This window comes from Pteronotus mesoamericanus, unplaced genomic scaffold, assembly GCF_021234165.1.
Source record: "Pteronotus mesoamericanus isolate MK-2021 breed Mesoamerican mustached bat unplaced genomic scaffold, CSHL_Meso_final contig_78, whole genome shotgun sequence".
NCBI classification, from domain to species: domain Eukaryota; kingdom Metazoa; phylum Chordata; class Mammalia; order Chiroptera; family Mormoopidae; genus Pteronotus; species Pteronotus mesoamericanus.
In genome coordinates this window covers 6520043-6539426 of record NW_026555258.1, presented here as the reverse complement: position 1 = coordinate 6539426, position 19384 = coordinate 6520043, and the positions used below count along the sequence as shown (strand labels likewise).

Here is a 19384-nt window from a genome sequence, read left to right as displayed (position 1 = left end):
TACACAGTTAGGAGAGCCGGCCTTGGCATTGGACAGCCCTGGGTCACATCCTGGCTGTGCCCCTCATGACTTGGCCAACTTCCTTAAACTCTTACATCCCCGTTTCTTCATCTACAACGTGAACACATTCATCGCTTCACTGTCACGGAGCTATAGTGAGAATGGGATGAGTGAGCGGTAGAGAGGTAGAGACGGATATAAATGCAGAGTGTACTGCCTGCCACATGGTAAACACTGAGCAAGCTCATTGTTATTAATAATAAAAACTGTACTCGCTTCATTCTGGCCACCCTGGGGAGACTAAAAGTGTAATGGATGTTCAGAAAGTCTTTGCAGCTTTGAATGCAGCTAGATAAGAGTATTCTGCATACACTGTCTAGGCGAGGGTAGGTGAGAAGCGTTCCATACCGAGACTGCGGTGAGCTCCTTGATGCTGGAAGTGTCCGTGCGGGGGCCGATGCCTAACAGAAATGACACAGGTTGAGCCCTGACCACGTGCCAGCCCTGGGCCAAGGGCTCTTTGGCCGATAGCTTGTTAAGGATCACGGCAGCCTGCAGAGATCAGGCCAGTGGCATGGGGGTCATTCTCAGGATGGAAGGTAGAATTAGCCCTCTCAGGTCCCTTTTACCCTTGAAATTCCGCATCTAAGGTCATCTGATTCCACTTGGAGATCCCATCCCCATCCCCGCAGTGGGATTTGGGGGAGAGAGAGAGCCGGGCAGGGCAGAGGGCCGATGTGCCTGACCTCAGCCTCCCCCTCCTCCGCCTCTCCGACCTGACAACCTGCCACACGTCTTTCTCACGCAGGTGTTGATCGTCCACACGAATTACCTCACTTCCGTCCTTCCAAAATCCTGCAGCCTCCAGAGTCTCGTAACCATCAAGGTACCGGGGCCCTGCTCCCAGGGGTCGGGGTCCCTGCCTGGTGTTCCAGGTGGCAGTCAAGCATCCGTCCGTTGAAGTCTATGCCAGACAGACTTAACGGAGTGGTCAGTCCGGGGTTCGATTGGCATGGTTTACTGGGCACCTTCTGCGTGCTGGGTGTGGGCGGGGTTAGGAAGAGAGTGAGCGGGAGCGGCCCGCTGGGTGGAAAGACAAGCCGCAGACTCACGGCAAGGGAGCTGGCAGGGCGCCTGGCGGTCCCAGGCAAGCTGGGACAGGGCGGACGCGGGGCATCTTGTGGTCGCTGTGTGAAAGCCTGGTGACCTGGGGCGACTCCCTCCTGACCATCAGGACAGGGACTGGGATGTCATGAGGGACAGTATGTGAGCTGTGACCGCAGGATGGAGCCACGTGACCATAAGCTGGGACGGCGGTTATGCGCACTAACAGAAAAGACTGGCAGCCTGGGCATCCAAGTGTATTTATGGTTAACTCTGGTTTGCAAGGATCCGGGGGAGATTTTCCCTCTCTTCGTTGTCCACCATGGGTTATTTTTGTTGTCAGAAAAAGAGAATGTTAACGTTTTTAATATTTATGTATACTTCTATTTCATACACATGTAGAGTATATATATACATACATACGCATGTATCTGTTTATATATACTTTCTATGGCTTTTATGCTAATTTTCATTGTTAAAAAATTAACAAGTACAGGTAAGAAGAAAATGAGGAAAAACATATGTGATTCCATACTCCAAGGAGCCACTATCAATATTTTATTGCATATGTAGTGGTCATCTTCTATGCAAATATATGTTTATGCTATGAAGATTTTTGTGTAACAAATGAATGTCTTTGCATACTTTTTTCACCCAACAGTAAAAATAAGTATTTGATAAATGAAAGGATGAAATGGGATGATATTTTGGAAAGGAAGCGAGGTGGCGCGATCGTTTCGTTGGAGGGAAAGGTTGGGTGCTCTGTTTCAACACCAGAGGCCTGAGGCGCCCCCACATGTCCTCACCTCTCAGGAGCTCGCAATCAGAACGGCTGTCTCAGCTGGTCACTGTTAGGTGTTGAGCTTGTCTTCCTTCCGCAGGTTCTGGATCTTCATCATAATCAGCTGACAGCCCTGCCTGAGGATATCGGGCAGCTCGTGGCCCTCCAGGTAAGGCTGCAAGAAACAGAAAACCCACCCCTGATTGCCTAAGTGAGAAGTGGCAGCCACACAGGCCTAGAATGTTCTGGCCATGCCCTGGCTGGGGCGGCACTTGGCACAAGCTCCCCTGCCCCTTTGCTGCTCAGACACCCAGTGGTGCTTGCGCTGTTGCAGCTGGGGCTGTGGGTGACCCCCTACAGTGTTTTCGGCTGGTCCTTTCGGGGGTCCCATCATGAGCGTCCACAACTTTACAGAAAAAGAACACCCACCCAGCGGTTCCACCTTTTGAAGTGCTGGAGTCGCCCCTCTATTTGCTGAGCGCTCATGGAGTGCCAGCGCAGCTAATGTTTCCTTTGCTTCGTCTGTTGGTTCCTCACCGCCTCCCAGGGAGGCCGGTGTTGACTCTCCCCCTTTACAGAGGAAGAAGAGGCTTTCCTTCACGCTTAGATTAAAATCCCTTCCCTCCATGGGATTTTAACCTAAGTCAGACCCCACGTCATGGGTCCACCTGTGTCTCCTGCCTCCTGTCCTGCTCTCCTCTTCGTTCTCCACAGTCAGCTCCTAACGCCCTTCTGGCCCTCTGTCCCCGCCTCTCCGCAGGGCTTTTCCTTCTGCTCGAGCGGCTTATTGTCTCAGCCCAAATGTCCCTGAGGATCCTCTCTGACCTCCGTAAATAGACCTACTTTATTCTCCTCTGTGTCCACCCCAGGTTATCTCCCCAAGAGCATAATTGCAATATGATTACTAGTTACATGTCTATTGGCTTGACTCTCTCCCCTACTGAACCGTAGTCCTGGGGGGGCTGCGTCTCCACCAAAGACACTGCCTCACACATGGAGGAGACCGATGACCTTAGTGAACAACCCTACAATGTGGGTGATGCTGCCACATTTCACGGAAGAGAAAACTGTCCAGAGAGATCACTGTAACTTGCCCAAAGTCACACAGAGAACATGTGGCAAAACAGAGGTAATTGCCACCACTTAGAGAGAGAGCTGCAGTGAATACCTTGGTGTAGGATCTTTGGGGACATTTTTAATATGTATATTTTTATAGAATTGCTGCATTCGCTGTTTTGGGACTTTTGGATACCTGACAATAACTCATAACCATCCTTTGGTTCATCAAACATTCATCCGCTACATTATTTCCCGTGGCTGCTAGCTTTCCATTGTATCTATGCTTAACAGCCACTTAGCACATCACCCTGTTGGCCCTGCTCACCTCGCAGCACCACCTCCTGGAGGGAGCGTGGCCTTTGGAATCCAGCAAACCGGGGCTGCGTCCCGGCCCCCGCAACTGCGGCCTTGGAGCTTGGGCAGAGCCCGCTGTCTTCGTTTCGCTCCGTTTCCTTCTCCCGACACTGGGTTAGCTAGGCCCTGAACACAAGCTGTCTCGCCCGATCCCTGACCTTTTAGCCCTCTTCTCCCACCCCTCCTGATTGTGGGACTGTTGCCATGCATTTTGTTATTTGTGTAAATGACTGACGGAACCTCAGCCAGAGCCGGTCCAAGGTCTGGCTTTGCTCTCTTGGGCACGTGACTTCACTGGTCCGAGCCTTGGATCTCTCATCTCTCACATGGGATCGTAGCAACCCACACCTGCCTCACGAGGCTGTCAGGGGAAGGGATAGGTGTGTGTGTGGTGTCCAGGTGATTCGGAGCCCAAAGCAAGGGTATCACTACTGTCTGTATGTGGGAGCTCATCATTTTTCCCTCTTTCTTAGGTATTGAATGTGGAGAGGAATCAACTGACGCATCTTCCACGTTCCATTGGGAAGCTGACCCAGCTCCAGACCCTCAGTGTGAAAGGTGGGAGCCAGGAGCCCCTGTCCCTGTGACCCGCAGTCAGCTCTGTCCCAGCCAGCATCCTCCTGGGAGCCGTGGAGCATGGGGGCAGCCCGTCCCGAGCTGTCACCATGCACTGCACTGACCTCCCAGTGGGGCTGTCTCCATGGTAACCCTAGCTAGGAGCTCATGGGCAGGAGGGCAGAGGGCATTGACAGCGCGGCCTCTGAGACGCCATCACTTGCATTTGTAACGCTGAGTATGGCGGGGGCAGCGGGGAAGTAGCGCGCTGACTGGGCGAGAGCCACGCGCGAGCCACGGGCGCGGTTCTGAGCGGTGCTTCACACTCGGTGAGCTGCGCTTCCACCCTCAGCTGTGCAGGGAGCCTCGCGGCAGATCCATGAGCTCTGGAGAGGGAGGCGGTGTTATTTGCAAGTTACAGATGAAGGAAGCAAGGCGGCTAGGAGGGCAGTGCCTTGCTCAGGACCACCCAGCAGGAGAATGACAGAACCAAGATTCTGGTGCATCAGTCGGGCGCCTGCCTCACCATAGCCTCTGCCCTTTCGTTTCTTCTGCTCTGTTAAGCACTTTCTGCCCAAAATGCCCCAGTCACATGAATAATTATAAAAATAATGGCGCCCCGTTACCGACCCCGTACAGTGTGGTAGGCACTGCGCTGAGGATACCTCATTGAATCCTTCAATATTCCCATGAGGGAGAATGGTTATTATTACCCCATTTTACAGATGAGAGGACTGTGCCCCAGAGAGGAAAAGTCGACTTTTTAAAGTCACCCAGCTAGTGAGTTATGGAGCTTGAGCCCAGGTCGCTGACCCCCACTGTCGTGTTCTTCCTCACAGAGTCTCGGGGTCAGAGGCACCCGCTTCCCCCCCGCCGAGTCCTGGTGGGGGTTGGAAGGAAGCTGGTGAAGGGACTTTGGGGTGTTGAGCTGTGCTCTTGGGATCTCTGCAGACAACAGGCTGAAGGAGCTCCCAGACTCCTTGGGGGAACTTCGAAGCTTACGTACCCTCGACGTCAGTGAAAACGAGATTCGGAGGTTGCCGCAGGCGCTGGCGCGTGTTCGAACTCTGGAGGTAAGTGGAGCCATCCCGCGGGGGCTCTCTGACTGCCTGTCTCCCTCTCCCACGGTGCTGAGTACCTGTCCTGGTCACAGGGTGCCGGGGTCACGGAGATCTCAGCGCATGGTCCTTAGGGGCTTGCAGAGTGACCAGTGCACGAGCAGTTGTAATTGTGTGGCTTCTGCTGTCATAAGGGTGACATAGACACATGTTTTTAGGGCAGAGAGATAATGCTGCATCCTGATGGGTTAACTCTTTATGAACAAGGTGGTATTTGGGCCAGACCTTGGCAGAGAGCTAAGCTTTGGGGGCGTAGACAAGGGCGGCAGAAGCACTCCCGGCTCTTACTAAGGCCGAGCAGTCGACCTGCATTAGTTCCCTGAATCCTCACAAAACCCTGCAGGCAAATGCTGTTGCGCCCCTCTGCCGGAGGGGAAACTGAGGCCTGGGGCGTTCGAGGCGCTTGCCCGAGGGCCACACACCTAGTGACAGCAAAGGTGGGACTGAAAGCCAGGCAGTCTGAATCCAGGGCCAATGCGCGTCGCCTCTGTGCAACTCAGCCTCCGGAACGGGGACTTACCCATTCACAATGACACACATCTGACCATGCATCCCAGAATCCTCCGATGAGCCGTCAGCGAAGCGGCTCTCAAGCCAGACTGCTGACCACTGGCATCTGGGTCAGGAGTGTGGAGACAGCGAAGGGAGGTGGCCGACCCCAGGGGCTGGTCCCTGCTGCCATGGCAGGCAGCCCGAGGCAGGCCAGGCGGCCGGGCCGCTCTCGCAGGGCCAGCTGGAGAAACAGGCCAGCACTGGGGTGTTCTTCGTGTCCTCCAGTAGAACTCCCAGCGATGACAGAAATGTTCGCTGACACCGGAATCGGTAGCCACGAGCCACGTGTGGCCCTGGAGCGCTTGTGTGTGGCTAATATGGCCAAGGGGCCACATGTTTGATTTTACCGGATATTAATTAATTTACATTTAAATAACTACCTGTGCTCAGTTGCTACTTTCTTGGACAGCACAGCTCAGAGCAGTGTTCCTAATTCTGAAGCCATTCTAAGACAGCTAGTAAGGCCACTGATTTGTTTTATATCGATTCTCTTTTTTTTTTGTTAAGATTTTACTTATTTATTTTTAGAGAGAGGGGAAGGGAGGGAGAGAAACATCAATGTGTGGTTGCCTCTCATGCGCCCCCTACTGGGGACCTGGCCCGCAACCCAGGCCTGTGCCCTGACTGGGAACCCAACGGTTGACCCTTTGGTTCCTAGGCCTGCGTTCAATCCACTGAGCCACACCAGCCACATAGATTCTTTAAACAATAATCTTTTGAGCTTCTTGGTGACATGTTAGACAAATCTGTTTTCAAGATGAAACAATTACAGCAGCCATTCTTAGTTGAGACTAGAGTCTTTTCATGTATTGTATGCATTTACCCGTCAAACAGCCTGCCAGGTTGGTGGTTTTGTGCCTGTTTAAGTCAGAGGGGGCAGGGGCCCAGGGAGTCCAAGTGGCCTGTTTAGGGGTCACAGCTGGCCCCTGGCAAGCTGGAGTCTGAAATCAGGGCTGTATGACTCAGCGCATTGCTGTCCAAAAGCTGCTTCTCCTGCAGGTGACAGAAATATTCCGTAGCGTGTGTCATCCAGTTTAGTACCTGCTAGCACTTGAACTATGGCTGGTGCATTGAAATTCTCTTTAATTTTAATCAATGAAAATTTAAACTTAAATGGGCGCACATGGCTCGTGGCCACCGTCATGGGCCATGCAGTCCCAACACCTGTGCTCTTAAGCCACCACACTTTACCATCAGTGACTAATATGACCCAGGGGGGTTAATGGTCCTTAGATTCAGTTCCCAGGATAAGCTTCTCTGTTCTCGGGCCTCCCCGCCCCAGGCAGCCAGTTCCTCTGCTCCAGGGCAGGCTTCCCCTCACCCCGCAACTCGGTTCACACCGCACCCAGCGGGTACAGGGCTGTGCTGGCCAGGGTGAGGGCGCGGCACCCGAGCTGCTCTTCCCACTCTGGCTCCCCAGGCTTCGTCCCTTCTCCCTGAGGCCTGAGGTGGCCCATGCTGGCACTGGGTGGCAGCGGAAGGCCCGTGGGAAGTGGGAGGGTGGGAGGAGGAGGGCTTGGTTTCACAGGGCTCGCGCTGGGGCTGCAGCAGCTTTGTGGGCATCTGTGTGGACCCATTTCCCTCTTTTCTGGCCCTCATAAACCTGTAAGAATGGTGTGTACTTGCATACATATTTTTCCTGCTCAAAAAGGCATACCACATTAGTAAAATTTCACATAAAAAAAATTTCATGTAGAAAATACCCAAGAATCTCTACAGTTAGGGGAAGTCACTTTGAGCCTGATATATATCACTCCAAATTTTTTCATTTATACTAATCTGAGACTATATCAGTTTGTTTGTTTTTTTTTTTTTAAATAAAAGTGGAATCTTAGTCTCTAGAGTGTCCCATTACTTCCGGTTTTTTTTTTTGTTTTTGTTTTTGTTTTTTGCTTATTCATGCATTTACCCAAAAACCTTAATTGAATGCTTGCCGCACGCCAGTCGCTGTCCCAGTAACTGGGAACACGGGCGGAGCAGGACAGCTTTCCCTACCAGGCAGGGCAGATAGTGAACACATGCTCATAACTAAACCGCCTGGTTTTCGACTGCATTGAGCAGTGCAGTGAACGACTCACATAAAGAGGGGTCCCCTTGTGTCCGCAGACCCTGAGCTTAGACGCCGCGTCCATGGTCTACCCACCGCCGGAGGTGTGTGGTGCCGGCACCGAGCCCATCCAGCAGTTGCTCTGCCGAGGTAAGGCCGGCAGCCTGCCTCCCGCACTCAGGGCGCGCCTGCCCAGCGGCTGCCCTGGGCCAGCCCGGGCTGGGGAGGTGGCGGGGACTGCGGAGGGCCAGGCTGGCAGGAGCCAAACATGGTCGCACTAGGCAATACAATTGCATATTGTGGTGTTGGGAGTGCAGTGGGGCTTCGGATTTAGGGGTCTCGGGGAAGGTCTGTCTGAGAAAGTGGCTCGGTTGAGACCGGGGGGGATGATTAGGACCAGAGCGAAGGATGTTCCTGGCAGACGGAGCTGCACACAGAAGGGCCACGGAAGGAAGGCCGAGTAGCTGGGAGCCACAGTAAAGGGAAGAGAGGCGGGGAAGAGGCGAGAAGGGGTCCAGGCCCCTCACGCAGGAGAGGAATTTACTTTTTATTGTGCAAGAGCTACTCCAGCGACAGGGAGGAGGAGGGATAGGAGGAAGCAAGCATGGAGGGTAGAGGACCCGTGAGGAGGTCACTGGGGTCATCCAGAAGCGACACCGCGGCGGATTGGACTTAGAGGGGCAGCAGGGCAGCAGAAGGAGCGAAACTGCAGGGCCACCGCTGGTCTGGGCGCAAGCCGGACAGCAGCACACGGGCAAACCCTGGGGACAGGGCGGGCTCCTCCCAGACTCTGCAGCACAGCCGGACGGGTCCTTCCACTGGCGGGGCTGGCGGGAGCCCTGCCTTCAATGTGTGGTATCTGTGGAGCACAGGAAAGCTGAGAGCAATAAAACAAGGTCTGCCTGCCCCCAGTTACCCCCAGGAGGCTGGAGGGGCTCCTGTCACCTGTTGAACTTCTTGAGCACAGTCAAGGCTCACATACATGTATGGTCGTCTGGTGTGTGATGAAGGTGCCATGGCAAAGCACTGAGAAAGGAAAGCGAAGTGCTTGTCAATAAATGATCCTGGATCAGTTGGCTACCATGTGGAAAAGAAAGAACCTTAGCCTTTTCCTTGAATAAGAGAGAGGCAGCACTAACCATAAAATATTGATAAGTTAGTTTTCATTAAAATAAAAAACTTCTTTCCTTTAAAAGACACCATTTCGGGAAAGGAAAGGCAAGCTCTGAAGCTGGAGATGATATTCGCAATACATATCCAACAAAGGACTTGTTTCTAGGTGATGAGAAGAACTAGAGAGCAGTAAGAAGGTACTGTCAAAAGATATGAATAGGAATTTTACAAAAGAGAATGTCCAGATGGTCATCAGTATCTGAAAAAAGGGACTCAACAGCATTTAGTCAACAGGAAGATGAAAATTAAAACTGCAAAGAGGTACTTAACCCCTAACACACCCAAAAAATGGCCAAGATGAATCTGTCCATATCAAGAATTATCAAAGATGTGAAGCAACAGGAGCTTCCATACACTGCAGGTGGAAGTGTAAATCGGAACTCTTCAGAAAATGATTGTCGATACCTACTCAAGCTGAATTTTCATATACCCTGTGATGCATCAGTTCCATGCCTGGGTCAATGCCCAAGAGAAATGCACATGAATATAGGACAAAGGCCAACTGTAGAGATGCCCATAGCAGCACCATCTGCAACAGCCCAGACCTGAAACAACCCCACGTCCATCCACAGCTGAGTGGACAATCTGTTGTCTACTCTGAACACGGCACAATGGTCAAGAACAAACTATGCCACAGAGACAGCGCGGGGGAACCTCCGTGACGCCGTGCAGGCTGTGAGAAGCCAGACACGGGAGTATGCCCTTGAGCTCTGACCAGCGCTGATTCCTGCTTAGCAGGGCGTGTTCGCTTTTAAAGTCATCAAGCTTCATAGGAAGACGTTGCGCTCTTTTCTGTACATGAGTTATACTGCAGTTTAAAAAAGGGGGGGAAGTTACATACACCACAAAACAGCTAACCAAGCCATGTGTCTACCGAAGTAGTCCGAGCAGTAGATGGCCCGCACGTGTAGCCCATGTCTACCTACTACATAGTTTGAGAAGGACTCCAATTTATTTAAACTGGATCATGGATATACAGACTTATGTAAAGTTTTTGGTTTTGCTCTTTTAAAAACATTAAAGAAAAACCCCTGAAAAGATATGCCATGGGATTCTGTGCCCTGCCTTTTTGCTTTCTTTCTTTTTCTTTACTGAAAATAAGTCTGTGCCTTTTCCCAGTGTATGGACCTGCCTCATTTTAAATTGCTGCGTAGCTAGCATTTCACGTGCTGGAGCCCAGCGTTGTGGACATGGAGGTTCTTTCCAGGGGCCCTCCCCCATGAACACTAACGTGCCCCTCCCTGGCCCACAGGGGCATTACTCCAGGGCAGGCCACAGCGGGTGGGCACAGCAGTGGGGACGAGCACTCCGTATTGCCCCCTGAAGAGGTTACACGTGGTTACGTTCCCATGAGGGGTATCGGAGAGGACCTTTCCCTCACCCCAGCCTGGCTAACGCTTGGTGTTATCTGTAATAGTCTTCAATCTGATGGATAAACAAGAGAGCCTATTATATTTTAATGTCATCTCCTTGATTATTTGAGTATTTTTTCATATGTCTGCTGCCCAGTTTTAGTTTTTCTTGTGAATTGCCGATTTATACCCTTGGTGGGTAGTCAAAGGTAATTGACTACATTAAAACCTAAAGCTTCTTTATCTCAAAAGGATAGATACCATCATCAAAGCTAAAAAGATGAGTTGCCGCCTAGAAACATATAGATTCACGGTTTTTAGCTATAATACGTAAGAGCACCTAAAAATCAGCAAGAATAAGGCAAAAACTACACAAGGCCAGGAGTCAGGTGAGCACCTTGCCCAAGGACTCACACACAGGAAATCATGGGTGAAGCTGAGTCCTGAACCCGGCCTTCAACTACTAATCTCAGGCTCTTTTCACCTTATTTCCACTGGGACGAGAAAGAGGCTGGTGGTATGTCCCTTTATTCATTCAGCTGAAGCTCACTGGGCACAGGCCACACTCCAGCCCAGGCGTTAGCACTGGTGAGCAACACGAGGGCCCCGTTTCGGGCAGGGGAGCAGCGGCCTGAGGTGGGGGTGGGACAGGGGCCCGAGGAGGAATCAGGGGCAGCAGGAGTGGGCGGCTCCAGGTACCTGGACTGTCCCCTCCCCGCGGGTCAGCTTGTATCGTCTCTCGCAGACTCAGGGCTGGAGTACTACCCACCTTCTCAGTACCTGCTGCCGGTCCTGGAGCAAGATGGGGCCGAGACCTCCCAGGACAGCCCCGACGGGCCCACGGACAGATTCTCCCGGGAGGAGGTAGAGTGGCAGGTAAGGCGCACCTGCCTGTTGGCAAGTGGAGAAGGGACCCTGGGCCCAGGGGGGTGCTCAGAGCTGCAGCCTCTAGGGTCCTCCATCAAACTAAAATTCACCTGCATTCACACCAACGTGCTTAGGTTGCTTTCGTGAGGCCAGCAGGGGCCACCCCGCCTCACCAGCTCAGCAAGCTCAGCGGCACCCTGCCCGCTTCTGCTGTTCGGCGGGCTCTCCCAGGCCCTGGTCCAAACACACGCACACAGGCGCAGGCCTGCGCTGGGGAGATTGTGGGTCTGTTTCCAGTCCACTGCAATGAAACAAATGTTGCAATAAAGCAAGTCACATGAATTTTGGGGCTTCCCAATGCATGTAAAAGTTATGTTTACACTATACTGTAGTCTATTAAGTGTGCAATAGCATTAGGTCTAAAAATGTGCATACCATAATTAAAAAGTGCTTTATTGCTCAAAAATGTTAACCATCATCTAAGCCTTCAGCAAGCTGTAGTCTTTTTGCTGGTGGAAGATCTTAACCTCAGTGTTGAGGAAAACGCAGTATCTGCTAAGTGCAATAAAGTGAAGCGTAATAAAATGATATATGTCTGTATATATATTTCTCCAAAGACACAAACTCTGTGTATGTAGACACGCGCACTTGGGTCTGAGGATGACACGTGGGATGGGGTCAGGGAGCCAGGCTCAGGACCAGGAGTGTTCGGCAGGGACCTTCGTTTTATATGCCATGTTTTAATTTTTTACGAGGAGAATATGTTCGGATATCTATATAATTAAAGATTAAGTTTTTAAACTGTACTCTTGCCTCAGGGTAGGGAAAATTCTATTTCCTTACGGGATGCTGCTTCTCTAGCTCAGAGACTGGTCCTGGTCTCCAAGCCTGAATTGTAGAAAGGCCCCTCAGAAAGCGCGCGTGCGCGCGTGTGTGTGTGTGCGCGCGCGTGTGCATGTTTAGGTACAGAAGGCATTCCTGCTCCTTGTTATACACTCAAACAATAGAGAAACATAGACCCTAAGTGGACGGCAGCCCCGACCCTGCGCCCGCCCCCTAGAGGCACCCCCCATGGACTGATCGAGGAACCTGCCTCCTGGCTCTTGTGTCCTGGTCGGGTCCCGCCGCCAATGGCTTGGCAGGAGCGGACTCGCGCTGCACACAGAGGGATAGGGGCGGGCATCTCTCCATGCTGCACCCACATTTGCCCCATTTGAGTTGTATAACAAGCCACTGTGTGGGTGCACCGTGACCCATTGACGTCATCGCCTGTTAATGGGCATTTGAGTTATTCTCGGTGTTTTGACTCTTTGGAACCGCTCTACAGGAGTTTGCGCGCACACCCTTCAGCACTTGGAGCAGTTGGGTGGGCCAGAGCTGGGTGCGGCGGGTGTGTTGTGCAGACGTACAGGGGGCTCCCGTGTCCCATTTCTTGGTCTCCTTTCCTGAGGACCAGGCCTTCCCAGGGCTGCATCCCTGGAACTGTCTTGAAGACCTTCCTAGGGTGGGCCAAGCCCCATGGCTCTCAGCCCTTGGTGTCCACCAGAACCACCCACCCCTCATCCCCACCCCGCCCCACCCCACCCCTCAGATGCCGTACTCTGGGCTGGGCCCGGGAGTCTGAATGGGGTCAGGCCACCTACCATCTCTGACCACTGCCTTTTCCCCCCCAGAATAGGTTCTCAGACTATGAGAAGAGGAAGGTAAGAAAACGCCTTTTGTCTCTATCACTTTTCTTCTCGTTAAAGATCTCAACAATCATAAAACAAGTTCTTCCTGCCTCTAAATCAGAGGGTAAAGCAATGCGTCCCCCTTAAATACATGGCCTCAGCATACCCTCCCTGCTTCAGCAGATGGCAGAGCATCTCTGCTTGGCAGATGCGAAGGCCAAGGCTCAGAGACCTTGAGCCCAAGCCCAGGCTCTGAATCGCTGGCCTCTGCCAGCAAAGAGCCCGCTCTGTTACAGCGGAGCCCTGCAGGGCCACTCAGGGTTAAGACCTGTAGCCCACACCACTCAGGGTTTCGGAGTGGGTTCACGCTGCTCCCCGATCCTGACGCCCACAGCGCCTGCACCAGCAGCCCCCAGCAGCCCCATTTTTGCAGGAACAGAAGATGCTGGAGAAACTCGAGTTTGAACGGCGCCTGGAGCTCGGGCAGCGAGAGCATGCCCAGCTCGTGCAGCAGAGCAACAGCCAGAGGGACGAGATCCTTCAGACGGTCAGGGAGGTTCGTGAGCGGCCCAGCCCGCAGGACCCGCCTGCCCGTGCATCTCTGCTAGGGCCCCTGACTGCCACGCAGGCCCCTCCGATGCAGGAAGGCAGTGGGAGGGAGCTCTCACGCTTCCACACTCCAGGGCCTGGGAGCCTTCACGTTGCCTAGTCTGGACTCCTCGGGTGCGGTGGCCACCCTGAGGCCCAGCAAGGGGAGGGCCTGGTCCAAAGCCACGTGGAAAGGGCCGGCAGGTTGGGACGGGAAACCCATTCTCCTCACCCCAGCCTGGTGCCCCCCATTGCCCTGTGGCACCTGGACGGGCCCCAGCCGCTCAGGACCTCCGCCCATCTGCCGCAGGAGCAGTCCCGGCTGGAGCAGGGCCTCAGTGAGCACCGGCGCTACCTCGACGCAGAGCGTCAGCGGCTGCAGGAGCAGCTGAAGCAGACGGAGCAGAACATCTCCAACCGCATCCAGAAGCTCCTGGAAGACAATCAGAGGTCAGGCCGCCACCCTTCTGGCCCCCAGGCCCAGAGACCTGCTCCCACATGATACCCGTGGAGGAGAGCAGGACGGGGTCCACCTCCCCCTCACGGCTCCACTCCTGCCCAAGATTTCCACCGTGAGGACCTGGCCCTGGTGCTGTGGTTCGCACCAACTTAAGCAGAATAGACCGGTCTGGGCATGACCGGCTCTGTCTCCTGCTGCATGGCAGCCACCACTGGGGCCTGTGCCTCCGTGGTTTCCCATCTGTGAAATGGGTAGCTTTAACAAGACAGTTCGGGTCACCTCTGCGCCAGTATTTTGGGTTCCACTCACCCAAGCAGGGCTGCTGGGAGCAGGCCTTGACGGGGTTTGGGAGCAAGGGGGCCGGATAGAGACCTCAGGGAACCTGAGAAAGTCTAGCTGGGGTTCCTAGGAGAAAGAGTTCAGAAATAGGCTTTCGCCACGTCCCCTGTGGCTTCGGGCTTCTTTTCACCTTTCACTTGCTCCTTTGCTGTCCAGGGTGCCGGCAGGCCCCTGCGCCGCTCCCCCAGCCCTCACCACCGCGGGCATCCAGGAAAGCTGCCGCCCGCCGGGCGCTTCTTAAGTGCCATGCGCTTTGTGGATATTTTCTCACTCTTTTCAAATACTCCATGGAGGCTTTGTTGTTGTTGCTGCTGCTGCTGCTGCTGTTGTTTTTGATATTGTTCCTATGTTACAGTGGAGGAACCGGGGCTTGGAGTGGTTGAGTAACTGGCCTGAGACCACAGGGCCCCTTCCTCAGGGTTGGGGCTGAGAGGCCCCCAGCGCAGCCACTCCGCCCCCTGTGCTCTGCCAATGCAGGGGGGCGGGGGGGGGGGAGGTTCCCTTGGAAGCAGGCGTGCAGGTGACGGTGACAGCTACAGGGACCTTTCACGGATTTCTCCACAGGCAAAAGAAAAGCTCTGAGATTTTGAAGTCGCTGGAAAATGAAAGGTAAGGGTTCTGCTCTAGCACCTCCTCTGCACAGCCTTCCTCCCCGGGGCGGGGCGGGGGGGCCTTTGGGTTACAATGTCACGTGATTCTCAAGGGTTATGTCAGAAAGTTTTCCTAAAGCTACAAGGAAATTCACCTCATTAGGGAATATTGAATTAAAAAGAATGACTACCTGCAAGTTCGTTAAAATACATTCCTGACAAAAACTTAGAAGATGTGAACAAGAATTTACATATAATGTCCAACTGTATTTCCAGTATAAAAAAATTGCCAAAAAACCTACATTTCTGGAGGGGGAAAGAATTTGGTTACGTGAATTATGCACAAAAAAGTAATCTGTAGCCAATCAATCTTGTAGACAAATATTCCTTATTAAAGGAGACACAATATATTGCTAAATGGAAAAGTGGGGCTTGCAGTCTATTTTTTCTTAAAGACGCTGTACATTTCTGTGCTCAGAAAGCAAAAAGCCCCACCCCAATGGAGTACACTGAGCATGTTTTAGAGATGGGACTTGGAGGCAGTGATGTTTTTTTCCTTTGTGGTGTTTTCAGTATTTTCCAAGTTTACTGCTCTGGGGGGCACCACTGTAGTAAAGAGAAAAGATGGTGGCCAGGAGGGACACCCTCCAGCCCTTCCCCAGGTATTAGTGGGATCCCTCCTGGTTCTCTGACATCCCAAAATAGGAGCGTGGACTTGGCTGCTGTCCTTAGGGCCAGCCCTCTAGGCGCCCCGCTGCCTGGGAAGACCTGCCGTAGGTGCTCCCCGCAAGTGCGGAGCAGCCCCATCGTCCCACCCACTAAACTGTGGTGCTCGTGGCAGCCTGGGGCGGTCAAGGCCAAGCTGAGCTGTGGCCGGTGGCATCGTTTCTTCAGCACACGCTGATCAGTTGCCCGCGCTGTGCCAGGCCTGGGGCACGGCAGGGCACCATACAGGCCCCCTCGAGCAGCCCGTGGTCCTGGGGCAGAGGGGCTCATGTGAGACATGCTTCCTCCAATGAAGTCAGTCCCTGCAGAAACCAAGCCTCTCTAACCAGTTAGTGTGGGGGGAAACTGTATACACGCATGCAGCGTGCATGCACATACATACATGTAATTTGCCTTTTATATTTTCATTTATATTCTTATGTTTTATTGAGATTTCATTCAACACTTATTAATTTTATTATATCATGGATGTATTTCCATGCCAAAAACCTTATTATCTATAGTAGCTACAGAGTATTCCACTATATGATTATGTCATAATTTATTGGCCCTCTGTCCATGAACATTTGTTTCCAGTTTTTCATAATTACAATTACAGCGAATAACTTCTAAATATTCCTGTAAATGCATTTATGTGACTTTTTTAAGGAAATAGTAAGAGGACATTTGATAGATACTGTTAAATCGCCTTCCAAAAAATGTTTTGCCAGTTTACGCTCTTTTCCCCTGTATGTGAAAGTGCCCATTTCACCACCGCCATTGCTGTTACCAACGGTTATGAGTTTTCTTACTCTCAGCCAATCTGCTAGGTGAAAAGGTTTTACTTTCTTTCGTTACCAGTGATATTAAGCATCTTTCCATATGTTTATTGGTCACTTCTATTTAAGCATCAGTGAAGTGGCTGTTTGTACCTTTTACTCATTTTTCTAAGGGGATGTTCATCTTCTTACGCAAGAAACTCTAACTACACAGCTGGAGGTAACAGGGCCCCAGAGGAGGTGTGTGATGCAGGAGGAGCACATCTCAGTTGGCACATCCAGGAGGACTTCCTGATGGAGGTGCTGCTCATCTGATGGAATTCCCTCTTGGAAACGTAATGTTTTCTGAATAAATGGATGGGTTGTTTTTCTAGAATAAGAATGGAACAGTTGATGTCCATAACCCAGGAGGAGACAGAGAACCTACGAAGACGCGAGGTTGCCTGTGAGTCTCAGGGCGGGGTGGGCGGAGGGGCCATGGGCACAGAGCTTGGCTGCGGCGTGGTGGGGCCGGGGTAGACAGTCACCTACAGGGGGAGCCGAGTGTTAGCCCCTTGAGAGGAGAAGTATTCATAAGAAGTAAGAAGTGATATGTTTAGCGTGATAACATTTTATTTTTTTTATTATGGTAAAATATATATAAGGTAAAATGTACCATTCTAACCACTTTTCATTGTATAGTTCTGTGGCATTAGTACATTATTGTGCAGCCATTACCGCCCCCCCCCCAATCCAAAACTCTTTGCATCTTGCAAAACTGAAACTCTGTGTCCATGAAATATCAACTCCTCATTTCCCCCTCCTCCAGCCCCTGGCACCACCATTCTACTTTCTGTCACTATGAGTCTGTTACTCTAGGTGTCCCGTGTAAGTGGCATCATATGGTATTTATCCTTTTGTCGCCTGGCTTCTTTCACTTCGCAAGGCTTCTTTCATGTTGTGGCTCATCCCTGAATTTCCTTCCTTTTTGAGGCTGAATAGTATTCCACTGCATGGATAGACCACATTTCGTTAATCTCTTCATCCATCAGTGGGCACCTGGGTTGTTTCTACCTGTTGGCTATTGTGAATAATGTTGCTACGAACATGGATATACACATAGTTCTTCAATTCTCTTTCAACTTTTTAATTTTAATTGTTTAAAATCCACAAACACACATTAACATTTAACAGTATCTCTGGGTGACAGATTATAGATCTTGTATGTGCTGTTCAGTGTTTTGCAATTAGTCCATCTTTCAAGCTTAAGTTACTTTTAAAGTTTACACAAAAAGATTTCTCTTGAGAGTGACCATCAGGTGGGTGACTAGGTGAACCCCGCGAGGCCCAGGGGCGGCTGCACCGTTCTCAGCCCCACCCCCGTCTCCTCAGCCGCCATGCAGCAGATGCTGACCGAGAGCTGTAAGAGCCGCTTCATCCAGATGGCCTATGAGTCCCAGAGGCAGAACTTGGTCCAGCAGGCCTGTTGCAGGTAAGGTAAGGAGAGGCTCCCTGAAGAAGGGAGCTGGGGGAACCAGCTCTGCGCCCAGAGGATCCCCTGCCCGTGGCCACCTCAGCCGCAGCCCTGCCATTGGAGGAAAGTGGTGACCGATCCCCATGAACTTGCCAGCTGGACCTCACAATTCTGTGTTGGGTCGTGATAAAGCGGCAATAACGCGTGTTACTGCGCTTCACGGATACTGTGTTTTTTACACATTAAAGGTTTGTGGCAACCATGCCTCCAGCACATAGATTGGTACCGTTTTCCCTACAGACTCAGATGGTTAGCATTTCTTAGCAATAAAGGATTTTTTAATTTAAGTACGTAATTGTTTTTTGAGACCTAATGCTATTGCACAGTTAATAGATTACAGTATATTATAAACATAATTCTTATACGCACCAGAAAACCCAAAAATTTCTTTGACTCGCTTTGTTGCCATACTTCCTTTATGGCGGTGGTCTGCAGGCAAACCCACAAGGTTTCTTAGGTGTGCCTCCGATCACTGCCGCTCCCCACGCGCTTCCTGTGTGCCAGGCATTCCACTCAGTGACACGCATCAGCTCATTGAATCTCTGAGGGGCCACGTTGTTACTCACCCCATTTTACAGTCCTAACTCAGGCTCAGAGACGCTACGTGACGCACCCAAGGAAACACAACTATCACGTGACAGAGCCAGGATTCGAACCCAGGCAGAGTGGGGCCATGCCCTTGATTACGGTGCCCTCATCCTCGCCAGGGGGCCGCACAGGTCGGGGCAGCGTGCACTGGCGGGGACGGTGATAGGGCCGCCGTCAGTGCTGATGGCCCCTCTGGGTGGGAAACTCCACGTTCGTCGCCGCACTGTGGGTTTGCCTGCCAAGGGAGCCTTCGGGGTCTGGCAGGTCAGAAAAGCCCAGTCAGTGCTCAGGAGCCCCAGAGGCGGAGAGGCTGGGAGCGCGGGCCGCCCCGTGTTTCTCCTTCCATCCGGTGGCACAGCCGCCAGCTTCCCCTGTGTCCTCGGATGTGGGGCTCCCTCCCTTCCTGCTGCATGGCGTGTGCTTAGGGGCACGGGCACATGGTCTGTTAGCAACTGTGAGGTCTTGGGCAAGTTACTTCCCCTTTCTGAGCCTCCATTTTCATATCAGAATCGTGCGGGTAAATCACAGCACTGCGGCCGAGTGGCTGGAACGCTGAATGAGCCCTAGCGGGCGTCAGGTCTGCCACGTAGGGTCTGATAAGTAGCTGCTATTACCGTGAAACAAACTCGGAACAAAGATTGTACCACAGCGTGGACATACGTGGGGCTGCAGGGTTTGGATTTCTGTGCCAAAGTCACTAGGTTTGTTCTAGGGGCTAAGAGCGGCCCCCCACCAGGGCCGGAAATGCTGTGGTGGGGAGGGCAGACGTCAGTGCCCGGGAAGGACGGCTCTCTCAAGGCCCGAGCGACCCACCTGGGAGGCCGTGTTCTGGTGGGGGGTGGAGGAGAGGACCTGGAGATCATGTCTCCCAGTTCCTGAGACAAAGACTTTGTCACCTTCTGTCCAGGGCCATGGGATTCAGATAAACTGTCTGTGCCCAGCCTGGAACACAGCCTCCAGCCAGCGCTCCATAAGTATTGAATGAATGAATGGTTATTCTTGATTTCTTCCAAGGTGCCTGGCACATAGTAGGTGCTCAGAAAATATTGAGAGAGTAAATGAACTTGCTGTCTTTCTGGCAGCATGGCTGAAATGGATGAGCGGTTCCAGCAGATTCTGGCATGGCAGCAGATGGATCAGAACAAAGCCATCAGCCAGATCCTGCGGGAGGTGAGCCCTTGCCCAGGGCA

The 19384-nt window shown here is 52.2% G+C and overlaps 1 protein-coding gene across 2 annotated transcripts in view; it reads left to right on the top strand.

Annotated features, from left to right (window-relative positions):
- LRSAM1 (leucine rich repeat and sterile alpha motif containing 1) overlaps window positions 1–19384 on the top strand; it is a 34850-nt gene that overhangs the window by 3327 nt on the left and 12139 nt on the right. For both annotated transcript variants that reach the window (XM_054584349.1, XM_054584350.1), the window contains exons 6-18: window positions 809–886; window positions 1986–2054; window positions 3772–3856; window positions 4805–4926; window positions 7630–7720; window positions 10841–10971; window positions 12636–12665; window positions 13066–13188; window positions 13531–13670; window positions 14584–14628; window positions 16468–16538; window positions 17465–17564; window positions 19277–19364. In XM_054584349.1, the coding sequence (XP_054440324.1) occupies window positions 809–886; window positions 1986–2054; window positions 3772–3856; window positions 4805–4926; window positions 7630–7720; window positions 10841–10971; window positions 12636–12665; window positions 13066–13188; window positions 13531–13670; window positions 14584–14628; window positions 16468–16538; window positions 17465–17564; window positions 19277–19364 (1173 nt within the window). The remainder of the gene's footprint in view (window positions 1–808; window positions 887–1985; window positions 2055–3771; window positions 3857–4804; window positions 4927–7629; window positions 7721–10840; window positions 10972–12635; window positions 12666–13065; window positions 13189–13530; window positions 13671–14583; window positions 14629–16467; window positions 16539–17464; window positions 17565–19276; window positions 19365–19384) is intronic.